At 40.7% G+C, this 24093-nt stretch overlaps 2 protein-coding genes across 11 annotated transcripts in view; both read right to left on the bottom strand.

The window, feature by feature from the left end:
* Nucleotides 1-271: 271 nt before the first annotated feature.
* Nucleotides 272-15921, bottom strand: cap1 (CAP, adenylate cyclase-associated protein 1 (yeast)). 3 transcript variants are annotated; one of them, XM_037795082.1, is made up of 13 exons: nucleotides 15754-15921; nucleotides 11000-11107; nucleotides 9939-10039; nucleotides 9148-9225; nucleotides 7704-7847; nucleotides 6609-6694; nucleotides 5471-5576; nucleotides 4895-5072; nucleotides 4480-4652; nucleotides 4073-4196; nucleotides 2445-2527; nucleotides 2127-2270; nucleotides 272-1173 (listed from the first exon to the last, which is right to left on the bottom strand). In XM_037795082.1, the coding sequence occupies exons 2-13, from the start codon at nucleotides 11103-11105 to the stop codon at nucleotides 1093-1095; spliced, it is 1404 nt and encodes a 467-aa protein (XP_037651010.1). In that variant the 5' UTR covers nucleotides 11106-11107; nucleotides 15754-15921; the 3' UTR covers nucleotides 272-1092. The 3 variants fall into 3 exon arrangements, with proteins under 3 accessions (XP_037651010.1, XP_037651012.1, XP_037651011.1); XM_037795084.1 differs by having other exon boundaries at nucleotides 15762-15912; XM_037795083.1 differs by lacking the exon at nucleotides 15754-15921 and adding an exon at nucleotides 11187-11328.
* Nucleotides 15922-18381: 2460 nt separating this feature from the next.
* kiaa0319l (KIAA0319-like ortholog) overlaps nucleotides 18382-24093 on the bottom strand; it is a 25708-nt gene continuing 19996 nt past the window's right edge. For 4 of the 8 annotated variants that reach the window (XM_037795072.1, XM_037795073.1, XM_037795076.1 and 1 more), the window contains 8 exons: nucleotides 23331-23482; nucleotides 23009-23147; nucleotides 22005-22164; nucleotides 21654-21796; nucleotides 21119-21241; nucleotides 20885-20975; nucleotides 20617-20708; nucleotides 18482-20247 (listed from right to left, as the gene is read on the bottom strand). In XM_037795072.1, the coding sequence (XP_037651000.1) occupies nucleotides 20051-20247; nucleotides 20617-20708; nucleotides 20885-20975; nucleotides 21119-21241; nucleotides 21654-21796; nucleotides 22005-22164; nucleotides 23009-23147; nucleotides 23331-23482 (1097 nt within the window). In that variant the 3' untranslated portion in view covers nucleotides 18482-20050. Of the gene's footprint in view, nucleotides 20248-20616; nucleotides 20709-20884; nucleotides 20976-21118; nucleotides 21277-21653; nucleotides 21797-22004; nucleotides 22165-23008; nucleotides 23148-23330; nucleotides 23483-24093 lie in introns of all 8 variants that reach the window. The other 4 variants (XM_037795071.1, XM_037795077.1, XM_037795078.1 and 1 more) reach the window with 3 other exon arrangements.

Genomic DNA, 24093 nt, shown 5'->3' with positions numbered 1-24093 from the left:
TCAGCAAAAAGCTTCAAGAGCTGAAGAGAACTAAAGAGTGCAGACGTGAGCTACGAGCGAGTGGTGGAGAGACGGCGATGGTCGGGCTAATATTTTAAGACTATTCAGTAATTATTAATATCTACACAGATTGATTACAGCAGATATTTCAAATCTAGAGACTTGAGGTGGAGGTGATTACGTCCTTCAGTCTCTCTCTTCCACTTTGTGTCAACATCTCTTTGCTCTTTATCGCAAACTTTTTCTTACATGCCTCCTTTTATATGGAATGTTTTTTTGTTTTTTTAATACTCGGGAATGTCCTATGTGTGGGTTCAAGGGAAAAGCACATGGAATGATCATTTGTACTGCTATTTTAACTGTTCCAACATCATCTAGATGGAGAGTTTGATGTGCACACAATTTGTTTTTACTCCTATGTGCTCTGAGAGTGCTGACTTGTTTTTATTTTTTTTTATATTATTATCCACTATGAATGTTAATATTATTATAGTCAACATCAGCGGAGGTGATATGGATGCCATTAGCCTCTTTGTTTGACAGGTGTTTCACTGGTGAATTGCATATAATGGGACAGAAACCTACCAGCCCCTCCTGACCAGGAAGAGGAGAAAGAATGAGAGCTTGATAGTAGCGGCTGATTGGCTGCAGAGGAATCAAGATCCCCGTTCCCATGTTGGCTATTCTACATGTTAAATTTAGCTTAGCATCATCCAGATAGATACAAAATATGATACAGAGCATCCCAGCTATTGGCAAAACTCATGAATGTTGAAAAGTGCTCACAGGGGAAAAACCAATTTGAACGACAAGCCGCTCCCTGCTGATTGGCTGGAGGGTTTTGCTCCAGATAAAAGTGAGCAGTCCTCTCATTGGCTGATGGAAGGGACAGCTTAAGCTGTGATTGGCTGATAAAAAGGACGAAGGAGGGAGGGAAGGAGGGAGATATAAACGCATGAGGTCCAAATCTCAAGTCTACAGTGTTGAGAGTTAGCTGGTGGGGTGGTCGATCAGTCAGGAAGGCGTTTGCAAAAGAAGTGGGTGGTGGGGATGGTGTCGAGGAGGGGCGGTCGTTTCACACGCTGCCTCCGTCTAACAGATCTCTGCTGTTGTGGTGACGAGCTTTTTGCCGTCCCAGACGGTCTTGAACTGCTCGGGAACAGGGAGCTCCGTCTGAGAGGAAGAGAGAGAGAAGTCATGTTGAAATGGATGTTTGATATGCTTGTTGCGGCATGAAGGACACGGCTGGCAATATTCTACATTTTTATTATTGTCAACAAAACCAACACATTCTGACTTCCCTACACCCGTCTGTGGCTCTCAGACCCAAGCCCACTGGTTCCTACAAATATAGGTTTCAGTTCAGTGGGCAACCTCCGGGTCTGAGAAGTGAAGCCAATGCTGAAGTGCCTTAAACTTGCGTTCTTTATAATAGCCAGCAGGGGGCGGCGACTCTGGTTGCAAAATGAGAAAATGAGCCTACTTCTCACTTGATTTATTATTATTCATAAACATTGTAGACATGAGTTTATGGTCTTAATTGCTGGTTTCAAGTCTTCAATACAGCATGATTAGGAATGCTTATTTTGAAAAAAAAATGTAACCGATAACTGTCCCTTGTTAACAGGTTATTAACAGACAAGATTAGTGCGTTTCACGCAGCGGTGCTATTTTTTAGTGCCTAACGAGCCGCCCAGCTGCAACGAAAAGCCGATGCACAAACCGGTTAAATCAATCGTTTATCACCAGCTGCAGTGTGTGAGCAAAACAGACAACGGAGTCCCCGGTTCATCCGTCCGGGAGAGTTACTGTAGCAGCCACGCTGCTGCATGTATTGTCCCAGTAAGTCTCCACCACATACTTTAGCTGCGAGGTTGTCAGCTGTGTGTCTGCCTGGTGTACTCGGTGATAATAAGAGATGATCATTTTATGCCATGATGACGACGTGTGGGGAGCCAACAGGAAGTCAGCCGGGATAGAAATACAATACTTTTTACTAGGATCAATTCATTGTTGGTTTTGGTCTTTTCGTGGGATATTGTTGCCAATAAAAATATTAATATGGAATATCACCAGACTTATCCTTTAAACATGTTTTCCATTTTCCCTCCTGAAAGGATACTCACAAATTCTCCGTCTTTGTTGGGTACCAGGACGTTCATCTCCGAGCTCTTGGCGGTGACGATCTCGCAGCTCACAGAGTCTTTGCTCAGGTAGACGTGGCAACCGTCCGTCTTGTTGATGGAGATAGTGGGGACCTTACCCATGACCTGGATACAAAAACAGGCAACAAAATGCATGTAATAGCTGCTGATTAAAGGCATGTTGGTTGGAAAAGTTTGATTTTTTTACTGCTGTATCTGATGGGACACAAATTCATCAATGTTCAGCATAAAAAAAAACAAAAAACAAAAAACAATTACACCACATGTTTTCCTACACACCTGGATCTTGATATCCCTGCAGTTGATGACCTCGACGATGCCCACGACATCTTCAAACACCAGGCCCATTTTCTTACAGTTGTCTGTTGGGAGAGAAACAAACACATATTTAGAGTCATGGCCATTTTGACATTGTATTCCTTTTTTGTATTTTATTTATTGACCATTTTATTTTTATTGGTATTTTCAAGCTGGATGAGTGGGTTGACACAGGCAACACAATACTTGGCCATTCAAAGTCATTTAATTGGTTATTTTATTATTGTTATATTGTTCATATCATAGTCCTCAGATCAATCAAAAAAGTAAATTTCTCCATTCAGTGTATTTCATTGACTATTGTAGTCCAATCGTTCTTTGTTGAAGGGTTCACCCTAACCATTTGCATTTGATGTCTTTCTTACCAGTAGAAGTATTTTTAAAGAGAGATATTCTGTATTACTTTCAGATATTTTAATCCAAATCAACTGTGCTTATTGTTTGACTTGTTTGTCTAAATGTCCACAGGTTTCCAACACATCTCTTTATGAATGGATAAGAGTCAGTGTTACAGGTTCATAAGAACCATAACAGATTTTGTCCCTTCTATTAAGATTGTTTGTTTTATTTTTAATTCGGGGGATAATCATGCTAAGAGGTTTTGGAGGGTGGCTGTAGGGCTACAACTTGAGCTCCAGGTTTTTTAAAGCCATCATTTGTTTACTTTTTTGCAAATTGGCACCATTAAAAGTATGCCGAATCAGTGATTAGCAGATCCTGTCTGCAATGTACCGATGGATGTACAAACAACTGTGACTGGATTACTTTGATACTTGAGAAAACTTTAAATTGTGATTATTCTCAGGCAAGGTATGAGGTTACAAATTGCGTCTTGTTCTATTAATTCTAAGCAGATGTATTTGCAGGGCTTCCCCTCGGAAAAGAGATTCAAAGGATTTCTTAGTTAAATAAAAAACATATAAATATAAAACCTATGGCTTAGAAGATTCTGACGAGTGAGTTCAACTAGGGACGTCACGAGAACCGATACTTCGGTACTAAGTAGATGCCAAAATTGTGAAAGCGTGACGGTACTAATTTTTCTAGAGTGCCGTAGGTCCCGTCAAGGCTCGAGACTAACGGCAACCCGGCATCGATAAAAATTACTTGTTTAGGAACACACTAAACTCACCAGGAGACGCACCCTATTTTGTCCCTGATAATGCTGCATTGTGAACAAATACGCGTTGAAATCGGCGGGACGAGGGCAGCCGGTAAGCAGCACAGTCCTGCACAAAGCTAACGGCTAACATTAACTAGCCGATTTCAACACGGGAGGTGCCATTGATTTATGATGCCTTCAGGCTCTATTCGGTAAAAATGATGAAACTTGAATAAATCCAGTTGTTTGAAGGAAATGTTTTCACGACAATATAAAATAGATAATAGAGAGGGAATTATGACATGTTTAACTTCCTAATAAAAAGGATTGTCTGTCGAAGTATATGAGATTTATTGTTTTGTATCGTGGTATCGAAGTATCGAGAATCGTGGAGCGTCACTGGTATTGGCATGGACTAAATATCTGGTATTGTGACATCCCGAAGTTGAACTACCTGTAAACATCCAACGCACAGTTTTGTTCTTACCTAAAATGATGGAGTTGAGTTTGCCCTTGATTTGCAGGGTGGTCTTGTTACACTTGTAAGCATAAACCACTTGTTTCAGCTCAGTGTCGTTGATCACCAGGTCCTGTGCTCCCTCTTGGTTCTCCTGCAGAGGGCAAGAAGAGAAAAATAAAGAGTTGAGACAGTGAGATGGAGTTACTATAAAAAAAATAAACTATTTTATAAAAAGTTATTCTGGTTCAATGACTCATTCTGGCAGTCTGACAGCCTGCTGCATAAACAAATCATTCCAGTTAATCTGGCCCAATTCCTCTTTTCTAGGGCATTCCTTTTACAGGGATAATCGACTTCAAGTTAAAATAAGTTGGTTAAGCTGTACTTTCTAACGTTCTCTGCAACTTTTTAGTGAGAGTGAAACACAAACTTACCACTTTCCACTTCTTCCCCTCCAGTTCAAAGACGGGGGGCAGCGTGCAGGTCGTGGTGCATGACGCAGCAGGTTTGGGAGTGGTGAAAGGTTTTGGTCCGCTACGTACTGGAGCCGTACTCCTCAGGGTAGGATTCTTGTGGGTCTTCTGGTCGTCGCTCACATGCTTCAGGGCTGGATAGGTCAAGGGAAGAGGGGAAACGCATTCTAAGTCCTTCAGTAGAACATGTCTCTGGCTCAGAAACCAAATATTACACACCATTATACCAGTATATTACTTTTTACTTGACTTAAATATTTACCGTAAAGAAAATTGAACTTGAACTTATAAAATGATGATATTAATTGTGAAAGATCAAACTAAAATATTGCACATCAAAACTAATAGTATTAAAAAAAAATAGCTGGTCACCTACCACTGGTGATTTTTGATCCCTGGTTGAGGGCGGCAAACAAAGCGTTACGATCTTCATCACCACTAGCAGTGGGCGCACTGGGGGCGGACATCATGGGGGGAGGAGGTCCAGGTGGAGGTGGGGGAGGACATCCACCTGCAGGAGCTGCAGGAGCTGCAGAGGCTGAAGCTACGGGACCCTGAGGTGGACGGAACAACAGAGATGCTGTAACTGAGGCCATGTAATGTCACAGCAGATGATTCAACTAACATGTTTTAACATTTGTGCTGAGAAAAAGTTAATGGAAATCAGAACCAGATATCAGTGAAATAAATCCACTTTCCCACTGGACAAAAAACCCCACTAACATCTGGCTTTAATCTTCAGTGATATAGGTTACAACTGGCATTCATTCCCGGGACAAATAAGTCTGAGTGACGGAAGCATGACACCAGGGTGGACACGAATTGCCCCTTTTCCGGAGGTTACTCTTACACTTCACTGTAAGAGGGAGTAAGTCTGATAAATATGGTCCCATTTATAGAACTTTGTTACTCATACGTTGGCTCTTTAGAGGATTATTCTTATGAGACTCACGGTCTTGCTCCAGACCAGCCCCGTGGTGTGATGCTTTTTGATGTAGTTTTGCAGATCAGTCCAGATGGCGTTGTAGGCCCTCGCCCAGTCCACATGCGTCGGCTCCCTGTGAGGAAGAGACGGAAACAGGCATAAATCTCTGCATTTTTAGGTTTCTTTTCCCTCCTCTAGCAATTTATTGTTCCTTCTGGCTGGTCTCGGCGTCCCACAGGAAAACAGACAATGCGTGAGACCCGGAACACGCAGGAACAGAACCAGAGATTAACTACTTTAAATAGAACATTTTCTAACCCACATTAGCCACAAAGTCCAGCTCTCACACTGTACAACCAGACAGTTTTCATCCTATGCTTTGTAGACAGCATTCAACTCTGCTCTCTGACACATTTAATATAAGCTTCTTTTTTTTCTGTGCAACTGCTCAGCTTAAACAAGCTGATTTTAGTCTCATTACCTTCTAACCTGCCTGTAACTCTGCAAGTCTGCTCATAAACACAAAAGCTTTGATTTCAGGTCTAAAGACAGGAAGTCTAGCGGTAGCATGCGTCAGCTTGTCGTGTGGCAGCGCTGACTCAGTAAAACTGAACTTTAAAAAAAAAAAAAAAAGAGCCCGGAGGAAGTAAAGATGGAAGACAGATGGGTTGAGCAGGCTGCTTGGCTGCATATGAAAGTTAATCCGACCATTTTAGTCATCAGACGTTTTAAAAAGGTGCAGATTTTTATAAACTCTTACTTTGTATCTGTGTGGACGTGGAAAACGAAGCGTTTGGGAAACGATGACGTCCTCGCCTCATTTCGCACACGCCCATTGTCTTTGTGCTTTGTGTCACGAACATGCGCCAGAAATAATAAAAAAGATGTCGGACTACCGGCTTTTTTACGTTTTGCTAGCACCGCTCAGACTAATTACTACTTTACATTTGAAAAATTTCGCAGTCACAGGAGGCCAAAGCAGGGAACACATTAAACATGTGGAGACCAAATGGTGATTGAATGTCCTTTTGTATACGTGTAGACAGGATGGATGTGCATTCCTAGCGAAAATACTATTCGAAAATCACTGTGAATTAGTCAATTATTATTGGAAAATCCCCCCTACCCCCGGCTTCACTGCAGAATATAATGAAGCTTTACTTACGTTTCCTTGTAGTCCTTGATTACACGGTTGGTGTAGAAAGTGCCGGCGTCCAGCATCTCTTTAACAAAGGGGCCTGGCTTAGGAGCCTGGGACACAAAGAAAAAAAAAAGGTAAACACACAAACGCGTCCATGTCTAAACTGAGATTAAATTCAAAGTCCAACATTTTGGGAAATACACTTATTTGCTTTCTTGCCGAGAGTTGGATGAGCTTTTTATAGAGACTGGAAGCAGAGACAGAAAAGCGCGGCGGGCCCTCTCCAAAGCTACAAAATAAAGCTCTCAAATTAAAGAAATACTTTGATATTTTGGCTCATTTGCCTTTATGTGAAAGTTTGGAAAGATTAGAAGCAGTGCAGAAGTCTGCACGCTTAATATGAAGCTACAGCCAAAGGCCGGTTAGGTTAGCTTAGCTTAGCAGATAGACGGGAAACGGGGAAACAGCTACCCTGGCTCTGTTAAAGTAACACAATTAGCCTTTACACTTTGTTGTTGTCCGAATTACAACATACGCAATGTAGAATTATTGGTGCTGGTAGGCAGCTTCTGTTACCGTTGAACTAGCTGCTGGCTCTAGCTTCATATTTAGCGTCTAAACAGGAGTGGTATCTATCTTCTTATCTAAGTCTATGCAAGAAAGTTCACAAAATGTAGTACTATTCTTTTAAATTGCATACTACAGTAGCAAGTGAGTGGTAAAGTAATAAATTCAGTTCATACAACAAGTGTGTGATGAGATCTTCGAGATATTGGAGGAGGCGTACAAAGAATGAATGCATCCATTATGTGTATTTGAAAACCTGATGTATTATTCATAAGAACCAAAACAACAGCAAACAAAGAGTTAATCATTTAAACTGTAACAGTGAAGCTCTGTTGCTGCCTGGTGGCCGTGTGTGAGCCAAGAAACTGTCGCTCACCAGACGGTGATGACAGAATCAAAGAACGGCTTGTTTCCTGTTTTATACACTCGTTTATCCGACCCCCCCCTCCACACGCACACAAAGCACACTCACAGAGTCATTCTATGTAACACACAAACAGTCTCAAAAAGCTTCCCTTCCTGCCTGTTTACCACTCCCATCCCCAGTCTCACCGTGACGACCCATCCGAGGGCGGGCACGCTCTCGCTCACGGCAGAAAGGTGGTTGAACTGCTTCGAGCTGCGGTTCGCCTCGCGGAACGCCTGCACCTGCTGGATCACTTTGGACACCGGCTGCAGGAGAGCCGTCATAACACCCTGAAAAGGAAAGAGACGACACAAAGTTTAAAAATAATAATAACTTTCACTCATACATGTGGTAGATTTTTAGCAAGTTAAAGATTTATACTTTTTAATTCAGGAGACCCTTTTTTCCTACAATCGGGTGACTTTTTAGATACATGAACTTTACAAATTAAAAGCTCTTTTACAAAAGTCACTTTCTTCCATTTCTTGCATATTCAGCATGGCATGTCTGACTAAACCTGGATTTATAGTTGTAACGTAAATCCAGCTAGATGTAAAAGGTCACGCACGCTATAGCGGCTATGGAGTTACGACGAGGGGACAGCAAGAACTGTGATTGGTGAACTTGGGATGGTCGCATTTCCTCCAACAAGAATCTGAAGTTGAAGAAAGACTAAATATTCTACTTTTCAAAAACACATCTAGCAAAGCCATCTCCACTGATCCACTCTCAGTGACTGAAAGTACACCCCACTCTTATTTAGTAATGACTAAGGTAAAAGTTACCTGGCTGTAAATAGGTATTAAAAGCCTTGACATCATAAGGTGGTGGGAGGAAAACAAGCGGCCTGTGAGCGAAATCTGGCCCTCCAACAGAATTATTTGCTCCGTAACGCAAGCCGAAAATTGACACAATTTTTCATAAATCTACTGTAGATAACGATGTAAACAAAGGCTCATGTAAATCTAAATAAATGTGATCTCATAACAACTAATATTGCCTGAGGAAAAGCATGCAAAACACAGTTACTGGTCCTCCTTCTGCACAAGGCTAATTCAGCAGTGGATTAAATGAAAACTAATAAATAATACAACAAGCCACTTCAGTTAAATGTGATTTTGCGATGGCATCACACCAGCCGCAACGGCCAAATCGGCCACTTCCTACCCTCCTACTTCCGGCGCCCTTGCTCGCACCACACCCATCTTTGAACTCAACCTTCCATTTTAATTTCAACTACACATCTGTAAAAGTTCATGACTGCATCTTGCACGGTTGCGACGCTATTGTGGTCACAAAATCTCTCAGATATCTGTGGCAGGGCTCCTGTTAACCAATTGCATCAAGTATAAATCTAGCCGGAATATTCAACAGCAAGTCGGCAGATTTTTAAATGTAAATATATAATAATACAACAATATATAATTATAAATGTAACGGGGCAGGAAACAAGAGTGAAGGGGCTGCAGGGATGAAAGACAAGAGGCGAGCATAATGAATTATTCAAATTGTTGCAATTGATTAATCAATGCTGTTCAGTCAACTGAGACAATTAAATGACCGAGCAATTACGAAGTGTGTTTAACTCACTTCAGCGGGCCTCTGGGAGGAGGAGGCTGTTGCGAGGAAGTTTCTCTGACTGCAGAATGCCTGCTTCATCATGTCTGCCTAGAAGGGAAGAGAGAGAGGGAAGTTAGTTTCAAAATATCTTTACAGAAAAAACAGTCATCCCGGTGTTTTTGACCTTTTACTAACATTTTACATAATTAACAAAACAAAACAAATCCTTCTTTGTGCACGTTTGTCTCGTCAAGTTTTGTAATTTTGAATACCATAACCATATCTCCATAGATATGTGTGATTTGTAGTAAATATGTAAAGACAAAGATACTTTTGGTGGTGTGTCAACGTGATAACTGGATGTGCAGAACTGACTTTATTTCACTGTCACATTATAAAAAGGGACTGTATGTAAGTTTTGAAATCAAATAAACAAGTTTTAATGATTTTTTTATTGCCAATGTGTGAACAGGTTGTAACCTAACCTAAAAAATGAGACCTTCCACAACTTTCTGGGCTTCCTCCATCAGCCTGTAGACTGCTTTTAATGTGAAGAACCCGGGGCCAGTTTCTCCGGGACAAGCCAACGGATGTGACGTCATGCGCGCTCGCAAGTGCCTTTATGTTCAGCTCTGCTAACAGAGGCTAACAGTGTGCAATTACAGCTAACGTTCAGTTAGGAATGGAGTCCCCTAACGCCAACAAACGACCAGCCCCCACCCCCAACAGGACGCTGACTGTCGTTGACTTAACGACCACGGGTGTCACTCTTAACAAGCAATTTGTGATTCTTACAGAGAGACCTTTTAACGGTAACTTACATGTTTCTGGACATCGCCCCCGATCTTCTGGCTAAGGCTCAAGTACTTAGCCACGGAACCGCTGATGATCTCATCAAAGGCCTCCACGTACGCGGATACAGCTACAGAGAGAAACAAGGCATAAAAACGCATTTAAAAAAGACCATGATACTGTAAAAATTAAATAAATTATTGACTTATTTATTTAATTTATTATTATTATTATTATTTTCCTCTTTGTATATTTATTAATTTTTTTATTTATTCAATTTTTTTTATTTTATTTCAATTTTGAATGCTGATGTTTTCTCTTGTGTACTTATTGTGTTTGTTTCTAAGCTCAATTACTTAAAAATGTGTTTATAAACTATCATGCATATGCATGAAAACGACCTCGAAAAAAAAAGAGGAAAAAAGAAAGTATAAAAAAAGGAAAGATATTGTAAAATAAAAAACGGATAAAATTAAATAAAAAATAGTTATAGTGCAGCTACAATACAATGATACATATCTCCAAAATTAGTTACTGAGGCACATTTAAGATAATGATGATTTCATATTAGGTCTATAATTATTTAGTATTTGGAAGCATTAAGCCACCTACTAACGCCTTTTTTTTATGAGGGGGTTAATAACTACAATCTTCAGTGACTTGACCTGCAGTCGCCGCAGCAGGTGGACGATTTAAAAAGGTGCATCACTACAGCCTAAAGAGTTTACAGTTCACAACAATGAATGTTGACATCCAAATCAAATTATTTCAGGAGCAAGTGGTTGATGAGGAGGGATAGTCAAATATCTTTATTGCTACATTGCTGAAAAAAGGGGGGGAGGAGAAGCTGTACTGAATGGCTATGGCAGCACTGATTTGAGATTTGCATGAACACGTTTATCTGATTTCTTATCGAACAATTGTGAAAGAAAAAGCTCCCCTTTAGACTCAGTTTTGGTATCTACATGTAAATACTTGATTGATTTAGATAGAGAGAGAGAGATATCATATAGTCTACTTAGAGACACGTTCAGATATCTTATTCATGATAAGTGGAGTTAATCCATAATACTGATACTTGATCGTTTACCTCCTCCCCCAGCTGACTGTCCACCGCTGCCTCCAGGTCCCGACATGGACTCCAGGCGACCCACCGCCACCTCCAGCCGCTGCACCAGACACGCCATATCAGCCATACCTGTGAAGGAGGGTGCAAACATTGGCGAAATTAAGCAGGAGCTACAAGATTTACTGGTTCCTCGTCATACCATACATACAGCAGCCAGAGGTCATTCAAATCCCTTTTTTTTTTTGCAATAGCAGCAGTGTTATCTACAACTCCACAAGCTTCTTCACTTCAAAAGCTCTTCCTTTTTGTGTTTGTCTCAGAGCTAATATTTTAATCATCAAGACGCAGTGGTACTTTCTGTTCTAGTAGTCTTCTAATTGGAGACTGGATTACTCCTGGGACACAAGGTGAAGGCAATTAGTGCAATTAAAAATGAGCTACTTTGGTAGCATAACAAACAGCTGTGCTCTGGATCCTGGGCACGTTTTTTCCTTTGGTTGATTTAGTCCTACGAAGCTTGGTGGAAGTAGGTGTAACTGCCTGCAATCAGTTGTTTTGTTTTGCTCTCATGTGACACAGATCTGATTATTTCAAAGTAGTGTGAACACAGAAATAAGATTTTTTTTCCCCCAATCAGATCTGGGTTCACTTTTATATGTGGTCCTAAATCCAACACAAATCCTATCACTGGCCGTGCGACTGCTGTGAGTACGGTTATATCGACATTTACAACAAAACAAAAAAAAAATCTTTGTGCAGCGGAAATATGTCTATCTGCTTTTATATCATGTTAACCAACTTTGGGAGCAGCTGATGTATCGGACCCATCTCGCACAGTGAGACATGGAAATTAACCTGCAAGGTTGCAGTAATCAGTAATGTCGGGGCCTTAAGACACTAAATGGAACTAAAACAGTCTGCAAACTTTGCAGAATTTGAATTAATAGACCCAAAAGGAGGAAGTCCTTTCTGGCTCTATAGTGACGGTCACTGAATTCTACCTTTAGAGTGGTTGAGTACTGAGAAAGAAAAGGAATGGGTGTGTTGGTAAGCAGGTCAGGACTTGCTGAGTAAAGGTATGTCGATCTTTACAACAAGCTACTGCTGACTCTCTGCAGTGTGCAGACCTGCCCTGTTATCTCAACTATGTCATGTGCAGATGCTTGTATCTTTCGCAACAACAAAAAATCTAATTTTTAAGGTCAGCAGCTATAGTCTAAACTTAGGAGGCACTTAAAAAGATGGCACTCATTCTGATAAACAAAACAGCAGGAATGTGTGCCAACATGCAACCTGATTATCCTAACTTATCCCTTTAAGTACATGATTAACCAACTTCAATCCAAGTCTAGAATAATACACACACACCAAATGAGAAAGACTAACATTACATAAGACGGCTGTAACCTGACGCTGCCTTCACTTGTGTGACAGAGCGCCTCCCTCCAGTCTCAGGTACTTACACCTGGCTGACGGTGAATGGAGGCACACAGACCACTCTCACTAATGAGACTACGCAAAATAAACCTGTCGCTACAGTGTCACTTTCACTACAGAGGGACTGAACAAAATCTTTGCATATCTAATGACAGAGAGCACTTAACATTTTTGGCTGTGATAGATGACGTTAGAGGCACATTTGAAGGCACTTTCCTGGTTATAATACCGCAGGGAAAGGAGTTGTTGTTGTATAAATGGGTTGCCACCTAATTTGGATACATAAGGGTAGGGCTTGGTATCAAACGTCATCATTTATTGGTAGCAATATCAAAATTCAAATTCATAATCTTGTTTTCTTACTCTTTGATCAGAAAGTTCCTGATTTAACGAGGAAAACGGCAATTTTACGTGGTTTTATTTAGGCAAAGTTCATGTGCTTCTTCTTCTATTCTGTTCAGACAGGATATAAAATTTGAGAATTTTGACAACAAGTTTTTTGTAGAAAAACATCTTTCTCAAAATTATAGGTTATCCAAAAAAATTTAAATGTACCAATACCAGACATTCAGTGGAAGCTTTTGGTACCCAAGCATCTGGTCAGATTCATTACCTTGTTTACTTATTGTTGGATCCGATAGCTCCTGATTTGAATCGAAAATTTCGAAATGTATTTAATTGTATGTTAGAGAAAGGTAGAAAAACAATGTTTCTTTCGCAGAATAAGTTCTATATTGTAAGGTATTGTAATGGCACAAGTATTAAAATAAAATAAATTAATTTATGGCAGGTTCAGGTTGGAAAAGTTGCAATAAAAGAGTTATCACATGACTCAGACTGTCTACTGATGCCAATATTAATCTTGTTGTAAGCAGTATAACGGTGCCTAAAGCACCACTGGGTGAGGCAGGTTATATAATGTCAGACCTAAGTCTGTTAAGGGAAGTCATATCAACAGTATCAGCAGTATTACATTACTATAAATAGTTGACTGGATCTACTGCAGGAGAGGTGGTGTGATAGTGATACTACTACATTTACAAACAAAAGACCAAATCACTCACGATGACCAACAAAAAAGTACTACTCTCTTACAGCGGATGTGTCAGTCCCATTTCAAAATGCCTCAACTACTTCTCTTTTTCTGTCTCACAAGGCGTGGAGATAAAATTGGATCATAGCAGGACACACACCCTTACTACCCTTGACCTAAATGCCTAAATGTTCAGGGGCACAGCAGCATTTACGGTGTACCTTGTCTCAGCCGAGAGATGACTCACCAGCAATACAGGAAGGGAGTGGTCCCTAAAGGTGTAGGCTATGTGGGAGTCAAAACAAGCACCTAAATACTAAAGTTTCTTCAAAAAAAAATGTACTGCAGATGACAAACTGTTTATAATGACACTAACAAACTTTATCCGGCTCTGCTACATCAGTTTAGATGCTGGAAAACATTTCCTAAAGTTAACTAAAGTAAAAGGGTTCAAGCCAAGTGCTGACCACAAAGGAAACTCTACTGTCGAGTAAGAAAGTAGAAGCAACTTTCCAGAGACGCAAAAGGGCAGATACAATGACTCCAGCCAGGGAGTCATGCCTTTCATAACATTTTCCTTAGATTTGAGTACTATAAAAAGGCAAAACTGGGGCTTAACTGCAACTTCAGAGGAGGAGGATCGTGAGTGTGTAGCAGCCTTTTAAACTGGAATTTAAGAAAACGGGTTAGATGTGCATAAGATGATTGGACGTTTATAGTTAAAAGGAGGAGTCTTGTGATGACACTTCTTATTGTCAACAAATCTCATAAAAAAAAAAAAGACAAAACCATCAATGGATTATTGATCCTACTGTGTATCCAAATCTACAGCTGATAATAGTTCCCAAAACATATGTGAAGTAAAGATCTGTGTAGTTTGTTCTGCAGATGGACTTGTGAAAAGCTACCCAGCTAGTATCCCTGGCAGTCTGGTTTGAAAAACCCAGTGATCTCATTAACATCAGCCGCTTTGAACTTGATTTGTCGGGAGCCCTGAGCCCACCGAAGTAGGACTGTTTATATTGGTAGGGTTAGAGCTCTCTGCCATTGCTTTTGGCCTACTTCTCTGTCTCTGAAGTGTATGCATAGCTTACAAGAGACAACCTCTGGTAGAGGGTAATGCAACTAACTGATCATAAAAGTGTCATTTGAGAACATGTAGAGTAAAAGCACAGATTCCCCAGGCAGAGATGGTGTGTGTGGTTTTGTTTCATACCATGCAAGTGGATAGAAAAGGCTACACACACACACTCCCTTCTTTATGTCTGAAGGTCTTGTCCACACATGCAGAGAAACCCTCACACAGGTCTAACCTACTTCCCTGCCCCTGCATGCTCATGGTGCTTTATGCAGAACATTTGAGCCATATGTCCACAGGGTTTTACATACTGGAGGAAGGGCTCTTGGAGGGGATAAATTCAAACTCCTTTTGGCCAGTTTTCAAAAGGAAAAAAAAGTAGTACAAGAAGTCTGCAGAACAAACTACACAGATCTTTACTTCACATATTTGTTATTCCTTTGTAAAATAATGTCATAATCTCATGTTGATCTTCATCACAATATATGATTTATGCATTTAGTTGCTTTTCACTGTGGTACTTAAATAATAGTCAGAATTTTAGTTTAAAGGATAATGCAGGTGATTTTCAGGAGACAATGTAGCTAGCTGGGTAGCTAGCTTTAGCAGGGTGGGTGTTGTGTGGAATTCTGTGTCCCCAGCAAGTTTAAACTCCTCCTAACCGTTAAAACCGTTAAAACCGTTACAAGTCAAACCTCGACTAAAACAGAAAGGATGACGAGGAGGAAACATTTAGACAGCTTGACTTTTAACCAGAGTCAACATATGTTTCCCTTAAATAACGTTATCTTGCTCTGAAGACAGTTGCTTCTTCATCGATGAGGAAGCAGTCTGCGGGGTTTACGAAATATGTCATAACACCGACAATGAAAAAAGGCTGCTAGCTAACGTTAAAACCATGGCAACGGTTTCTGTTAGACAAAGACGTTAAACTGCTTTACAGTTAATCACGTATATATATATATAGATACGTTATTAACTAGCACAACTAGTGTGTGTGTTATTTTCCACTTCCCTATTGTGGAGAGTCTGCAGTCTAGTTTCGGCATTTCCTGGAACACACCCCTCCCTATGCTAACTAGCTAGCTCGCTAGTTAGCTCCCAATGCTAGCAGTTAGCATCACACCGCCTTCAGTACATAATGTCTGAATGGTTCGACGCGGCGACGCGCTGTTCGCCCATTTGACGCTATAGCGAAACTGTTAAATGCACAACATTGCCGCTTACCTGCTAACCTGGTTGGAGCAGTGATTTGGTCCTTTCTGTAGCTGTGGGAGTGGTTGCAGGTTGCAGTTTGCAGGTTGCAGCAGAGACTGACTGACTGAGCTTCGTCTGGTTTGTCTTCCTGTATGTCGGTGGTTTTTACCCAGCTGTCACCGCGCCGCCGCGTTTCCGCCCTTCTTCTTGTTCGCACAACTAATTCCTTTCCCATATAAGGAGTGTGAGAGGCAGAGGGCAGACTGCTATATATGATGAGGAGACTGATTTCCTTCCTCATGATGTAGCTGTGAAAGGCTGTGCAGCAGAGATATGTCATCATTGCACTAGTTTTCTTATAAAACTCACATACTGTAAAAAAATACTGTATATGCATCTGCAGGCATTTGCATAATTACTGCAGGGAGCATCTCAGTGTTGCATGCTTCTTGTGCTCTGTCATGCTTGAACATGTTGGGCTGTTCCTGGCCTCTGGTGTTAAGATGTATAATAAGACTACATTCAGTACTTTCAGCATCTTTTTTTTTTTTAAAGGTCCCATATTGTAAAAAGTGAGATTTTCATGTATTTTATATTATAAAGCAGTGCTTTTTTATTTTTATTTATCATTGTGGTAGGTCTAACGTACTATGGTACGACGGAGAATTAGGGCCACTTTGAGGAAAAAAAATCAATCTGAGATTTCGAGAATAAAGTCATAATATTATAAAGTAGTAATGTATGTTATTTTCTTTTTTCTCGTAAAGTTATGACTTTATTCTTGCAGTATTACAACTTTTTTTCTCGTAAAGTTGACTTTATTCTCGCAATATTACAACTTTTTCTTCTCATAAAGTTATGACTTTATTTTCATAAAGTTATGACTTTATTCTCGTAATATTACGACTTTTTTCTCGTTAAGTTATGACTTTATTTTCGCGATATTACAACTTTTTTTCTCGTAAATGTATGACTTTATTCACGTAATATTACAACTTTTTCTTCTCGTAAAGTTGACTTTATTCTCGTAAAGTTATGACTTTATTCTCGTAATATTACGACTTTTTTCTCGTTAAGTTATGACTTTATTTTCGCGATATTACAACTTTTTTTCTCGTAAATGTATTGCTCAAATGTTTTGCGGCTCTAGACAGATTTTTTTTTTTTCTTTGCCTAAAATGGTTCTTTTGATAGTAAAGGTTGCTGACCCCTGATTTACACCAATAGAGAAAGAAAAATTTGCTTGCAATTCTCAGCTAAACTCGCACACATTACCAAATTTCAGGCTTCTACTGTAACTTCAAAAAACACGTTATAGGACCTTAGAAAAGCCTTTGGTGAAGTCCCATAACAAATCAAATTCACAGGTAAATCTACGTGCACATTTTAGACTTTCTGTGTCAGATCCTTTTTGTTTTTGACCCGTGCATGCTGGGAGTAGAAAAGTAAGACAAAGGGGGAAACAGGAAGAAATGAGGAAAACTCTTTGTTCTGTCCAAAAACTGAAGAACAAACATTTTATTTTAATTTATAGATAATCCAGTTGCATCAGGTCTGGTCACACAGATGGAAAGAAGGGGGGGTAATCCTTCACTAAAAGCTCATCTAAAACATCTTTAAACTCCCTTCATTTAACAGCTCCTCCCCGTTTTCTCTGTCTGTCTTCACAGTGGACTCTGTCAGAGTCAAGGTCAATTTACCTACTTCTAGAAATCCCCAAAGTGACTGGCAAATGTTGTACGTGTAATAGAAGAAATGCTGAATTTTGTATTGTCAGATTAGTGTATAATTATCCTTGGAATGAGAGAGAAATGACTGAATCAATGTACAATCTTGGCAATTACTTCAAAAGCCATTTCCTATGATGTGCAAAAAAAAAAACATGGGAAGAATATGACATTATTTTAAAGTGATGCCATTTTACAGAGTTGGGCGCTCTTTGATTTTAGTTTTAGTTTTAACCAAGTTGGCAAAAGAAGGTCAGATAAATTCAGCTAATCTGAATTTGAAATATCTCCGCCCTGGCCTGATTGTGCACCTTGGTGCTTTAAGACCAAACAAGTGCAGCAGAAACATGAAGAAACAGACAATTTAGCAAATAAATTTAAATGATTGCTTATTTCACACAGAGTACACGTTGAAGTGAATCAATGGTGTGCCTCTTTTAACATTCAACAGAAAAAAACGAAAGAAAAAGAGACTCAATATGTGGACTCACAGGCCAGTTTCACATGCAAGGGAAGAGTCATTTGGTTAAAGTTTTCACTCAGTGTAGAAACACCCGTCGCTACCACTGATGCACACAACAAATAAATGGATAGATCTTCTGTGTTCTTGCAGCCTTCCTTTGTGTCCTGTTCCCTCAGATTAACCTTCTGCTCTTACATTGTCGGAAGACATCATTTTTTTTTAACACAGTTTCAGGTCATTCTGGACGCACAACTCACTAATGGAAGTTCAGTAATGCCTGATTTAAAGGGATAGTTCAGGGGGTTTTGAAGTGGGGTTGTATGAGGTACTTATCCATAGTCAGTACCTACAGTAGAAAATATGCTGCTGCCCCCGTCCACAGCAGTACATTGCTTTGTTACTGTGTGGTAACTCCTGTCTGCTTCTCCAAACTGGGGGTGTGCCGATCGTCAACTACTGTAGGTAATATGTCGACTATGGATTAGTACCTCATACAATCCCACTTCAAAACCCCCTAACTATCCCCTTAATGTCTGTTTTTTTCATGCAGATTTCCTTGTGTTTTTTAGTGTAATTTTGTAATTCCCAAATTGAACTGAAGCGGAATATTTGCCAAAAGGAAAGCAAGGATAAATAAGATCATCCTATTCAGATCCAAACAGTTCATAATTGGCTACTGAAATTGCACAGAAATGGCAAAATTACCTCACAGGATTAAAAAGTTGAAGTCCCACATTTACAGCTTACACAATCCTTTTACATTTCAAGCCTACAGGTGCGTTACAATTAGAGGTGCTTCTGGACTAGAGCTGCATTCACGTCTGCTAAAATATACCCTTTCATCTTAAAAAAAAAAAAAAAAAAAAGGAAATTAAATATTTTATACATCTTGAATGCAGTCAAGCCCATTTTCTTTATGGCTGAACATTTCCAACTTTAACCATCACAGATCTCCCTTTTAAACCAACAATAGACAAAATGAGACTGAAGCTGACAGACATGAAATCAAAGTGCATCGACATCTAATCACAGCCTGAAGGTTGTTTGTAAAAAAAAAAAAAAATACCTAAGTGGTCTTTATGGTACAAGCATTCGTTACATTAATGAATATTGAGGTGAGTGAGGAAGCGGTCCCATTTGTTGTGAACTTCTCCTCATCGTGTATTCCAGTGTTTGTCCCAGAGTCTTCATCCACAGAAAAACCTTCAGATTAAAAGCACGGCGTTATTTTTTTAAAGGATCTTCTGCCTCTGACCGCCATCGCTGACAACATTGTGACTCTTCCGCGGGTTAATAAGAGAAATAAAAACATATAAACTGCTCTGAAGAAACCTCTTTTTGACACAGCAGCCAGAATAAATCCACACATACACCCAACATACAATCATGCAGGCGATCATCCGGGTATCAAATTGCACCAGAACTGCAATCTGTCACTCTTCATGCACATTTTTTGTTTTTGTTTATTTGGAGGAGGGTCCGTTTGCTGTTGGTGGCTCTTGTTTTGGTTGTGTTTTTCACATCGTCGGCTGCTAACAAAAAATCATCGGAGCAGCGTTAAACCATTGGCTTTTACATGGCAGTTTGGTAGCATCAGGTTGACCTGGAACAGTGTGAATAGGACGTCTTTGTGTGCGTACATGCGTGTCTACGAGAGGCAAGGTGTGAGCGTGTCAAGTGGCTGGTTTTCGTGTCATTCAAGCAGTTTTTTTTTAAATCCAGAAAGTCAAGTGTCACTCAGGCTACTTTGCGTGCCATCGGTAAGAGGGGGTAACAGTACATTCTTTATGTCTCTGTGTTAAATAATAGGGTGATATCTGTACACTGTACAGTGGTCGACCCTGTTTTTCAGCTTGTTTTCCTTCCATAGTGGCTCAGTGAAGGCGCAGGGAAATGTCAGTACAGTGGTGGTATTTTTTCAGTGACAGTGGGACAACATGTTTCTCCTCTCTTTCCCTTCCTTAATCCAGGCATCACACAGTCTGTCTTCATGGATGAGAGGTGTGAGGTTACTGTGTTGAAGAACAACAAAAGAGAAAGAGGAAGAGAGAGGAACAAGAGGGAATGTGACAGCTGGATGACGAGCCGTGTGAGTGTGTGAGGGCAGCAGCGAGCTCCCCCTCCTCCTCCTCTCTTGCTATAGCAGCTCTTCTCTTTGCTTTTTGCCCCTCACCGGCCCCTGGCCGTTCCTCAGGGAGCCGTTCTGGGGCCGCAAGAGATGCCCGCGCTCCTGCTCCGTCCACGGGACCCCGCCCTGCCCTTCGTCACTGTCCAGGTCAGAGTCTGAGTGCATCAGGGCGGAGGAGGTGGGAGCGGGCACCGGCTTCATGCGGGCTGGAAGGAGGCAGGTGGAGGACAGAAAGAAACGGTAGGATGTCAAAATGATGCTGTGTCAAACCTGGACTATGCAGAATTTTTTTATTTAGTCCTTTATTTAAACAGGTAGTCTCAGATTATCTAAAACACTAAATACACGCCGGCTTTTAGCATCCTTTAAAGTCCGGGTAAAGCAGAAATAAATATGTGATCTGACTTTGTCACACCACAGAAAAATGTGTACTAAACCACCCAGCCCAATTATAATGATTAAAAAAAAAAAAAAGGCAAAGTATATAAAATTGTTTATTGGACGGAATTGATCAAATTCTGATATTGAAACAAGTCGTGGAGTTAGTGTGTACAGTATATAAGTGTGTATCTTACCAGCTCTAGGTGGTTGTAGCTCCAGACTGTCTTGCTCATCAGCTTCTAGCATTTTATACCTGCTTTTGCTTCTGCGCACTTTGCTCTTACGCCTTTCAGGAAAAACAAAAGAAAACATCAAATATCATCAGTGGGAGTGGAGGTAGTTATAAGAAGTGGGTAAAATACAGAAATAATGCACATACTGTATGTGTCCAATGGCACAGTAATAACACAGTTATTTAGTAATAACTGTAACAATATTTGATATTTTAGCAATTGTGCTCACCTGTTGCAGCAACACACTATCCCCCAGACAACTGTTGCTATGGCAACCACAATCATGAAGGATGCTATAGTCACATAGAGTACGCTCCATTCTGAAAAAGCAAAGTATGTTATTACTGTACTATGTAATGGAATATGTAAAACTTGAATACGTGAGGAGAAACAAATTACACACATTATGTGTCTGATTGCACTGACCGGCTAAAATATTCAATTAAGACGTATGTCATCTCACCACAATTGCTCTCTGCATCTCCAAGCTGAGCTGTGATGAAGTTCTCCATCCAGAACGGGTGGCAGACGCAGCGCCGTGTGAACGAGTCGCAATCGCCGTGACTCGAGCAGTTCAGCTGGCAGACTGAGGGAGGAGAGCGGCGCAGCAGAGTGGACAGTAGATGAGACCAGAGCTTTAATATCCCAGAGTGGTACATTATCTTACAGAAAAGCAGACTGAGGGAACTATGGAGCAACAACATACCACATGCATATCATAGAACATAAACCTAAAATAGGTGCATTGAATAAGATAACGGTGTATGTAAGTTTCATCACAGAGACAAGAGAAAAAGAGTTAAGAAGGAGAATATAGAACTGGTAGCAACAGCTCGAACATCTTAGAGATTTGACCTTTGAGTCCTATCAATCCCTGGCCATTATCTGGCCATTTTCTTAGGCAATAGAGGTCAAGAGGTCATTTTCTTTCTCAATACTCCTTTTACTCTGTTGTGTGCATCTCTTAAAAACTATATACTACTATGTCAGGTACTCACTGACTGTATCCACTCGCCGGGCCTTGTAGATGAGAAAGTCATTCTTCTGTTTGCGCAGTTTGTTGCGTAGGCTGAGTGCAACGCTGCGACCCGACAGAGGAGGGCGCCCTGGACCGCCTGACACCAGGAAGACCAGACGAGTACTGAGGAGGGAGGAAGACTTAAAAATCTCATTCCAGCCTTTTTTATGGTTGTTGTTTATTCATTACCAAGTTGGGGTTATAATAAAAGACTGTGAGCTTGAGGAAAATATGAGAAAACATTCAGACATACAACACATCTATTTATTTTTTTACAAAATCAAGGGGTTTCAGAGCAGAAATAAGTCAAGAATAAAATAGTAAGACTCACCTGTGCTCATTAAAAGCACTGATATCTCGCACAATGATGTCGCTGTCGAGCACGCCCAGTAGAACCCCGACCTGGCGCAGCAGCATGTCGCGCTGTCGGTGGGTGACCTGAGACACGGAGACCTCCAGCACCAACTCCACCAGGTCACGCTCCCATATGTCTGATAAACAGAGAGGTGAGAAAAGGAGATTAGAGCACAGAAGAGACGTGGACGGGGGGAGGTAGAGTAGAGAGGAGTGTAGTGGGAAAGAAAAAGTAACAAGGTGGAAAACATGAGACTGATTGCAGGACCCATCTGACACTCTGCAATCTGGGAAAGAGGCCAGAGCTCCCAGTGACGGATTAGTTTCTGGCTGCGTTTGTGTCCGAGCACCGTATGCTGCACACTGACCTGCTCAACCTTCTGCTGTTTGTTGGTGAGTCTCTTGCTGTGTGGAAAACATTTGCACGCACGGATTTGTTTCAAAGGCAAAAATAAACTCCAATACACCCTAAGAGGTATTATCTGATAAAATGCTGTAATTTAAAGTGCCATTGATGACATTCAGCCACTAGATGTCGCACTCTCCCTCCCCCCATTCCACTGCATTCACTTCACAACCAGTGGTTGCCAGTTTCGTTGCGCAACCTGCATATTCTATCTTCGAGTGGAGTGAGACTTATAGAGTCGTGTCTAGTGATGAATCTTTCATGGTAGAGTAATGAAGTCATGTTGCAACATGTAGCTAAAGGTTTACATTAGCTATAGATTCAGGTTACTTTGTGTGGTGGTGTTTCAAGATTCATGTAACGTAATCTATGGTCATTTGAGGATATGGCTAGTTTTAGGTAATGATTAGGTTGCATCTAAGCAGTGGTATAATGCAGGGAATATGCAGGTATACAGCATATATCTACTTATTTTTTCAGTCGGCCACCCACCGCTTAATCCCCTCTGATGCACATCTTCGTTATACATTGTTTGAGGGAACTATAGCGAGCAAACACAATAATGTTCACTTCACCTGGTTTGACCTCCACGGTGCCCCGGTCAGTGCTGGTCTGTCCCTTACTGTCAGTTACAGTCAGGGTGAAGCCGTACTTCCCCTCCACCAGGTTTCCCAGGAACAGCACTGACTGGTGGTCAGAGTTGTTGAGTACATCCTATTGGAACAACAAAACAAAGACGTGTTAAAATGTTTCTGTTTTAGTGTGGTTTAAGTCTTTAAATGTGTTTTCCAAGGTGTGACTTTCTTTGGTTTTATATTCCGTCTACTATAAAGCGTTATAAACTAGATCAGAGCAAACAACAATAATTTGTAATATCCAGTGAAAGGCCAGTCTCACCCCAGCGGCGGGGCTGCTATCATCTCTGGTCCACAGGTAGTTGACTCCACCTTTGTCATCAGTGGAGTGAGAACCATCTAGAGTGGCGCTCCTGACAGGCAGAGCGATGGACGGACTCGACACAACATGAGCCACAGGTGGTTGGTCCAGTTCTGATGGAAAAAAAACAAAAAGAATTCAGACACATAACACAGTAATGGGATCATAACATGAATAATAGTGGTGGCGGATGGGTCAAACAAACAGAACTTTTCGTCAGATCAGTCGTTAGTCACGTGACTCGTTAGTCAGTCAAGTTCAGGTCAACCACGACCGTTTCCTAACCCTAACTAAGTGGTTGTGTTGCCTAAACCTTCCTGTGAAAACGCAAGTTTATTTTGAAGACACTACGCACGTAACGAGCGTGTATTGACACACCGTCCCTGCTACGTCCAAAACTGACAATAGAAGGCTACCTAGAGAGTCATATTTCGATGCCAAGGGGCACTGACTGAGTATTTGACGAGTTGGGAGTGAGAATGTGTTGTGTGTTGTGTCTGTATGCGTATTATGTAATTATGTATGACTATGTATATCCAATTGTGTGTGTGTGTGCATTTATAATCATGTGAATATAGGATCAGTATGCGCGTGTATACGTGTGTTGTACAGTATTTCTGAAAATGTTTTTTATTATTATGATTTTATTATGGACTCTTGGGAGACTAGCTTTGAGCTGAAAGAGATACAGAATTAACAAACTGTAAGACAATAGTGAGTTTTG

Source organism: Sebastes umbrosus, chromosome 15 (genome assembly GCF_015220745.1).
Source record: "Sebastes umbrosus isolate fSebUmb1 chromosome 15, fSebUmb1.pri, whole genome shotgun sequence".
Classification (NCBI taxonomy): domain Eukaryota; kingdom Metazoa; phylum Chordata; class Actinopteri; order Perciformes; family Sebastidae; genus Sebastes; species Sebastes umbrosus.
Note: the sequence above shows the minus strand (reverse complement) of the source record. Positions and strands in the feature narration are given on the sequence as shown.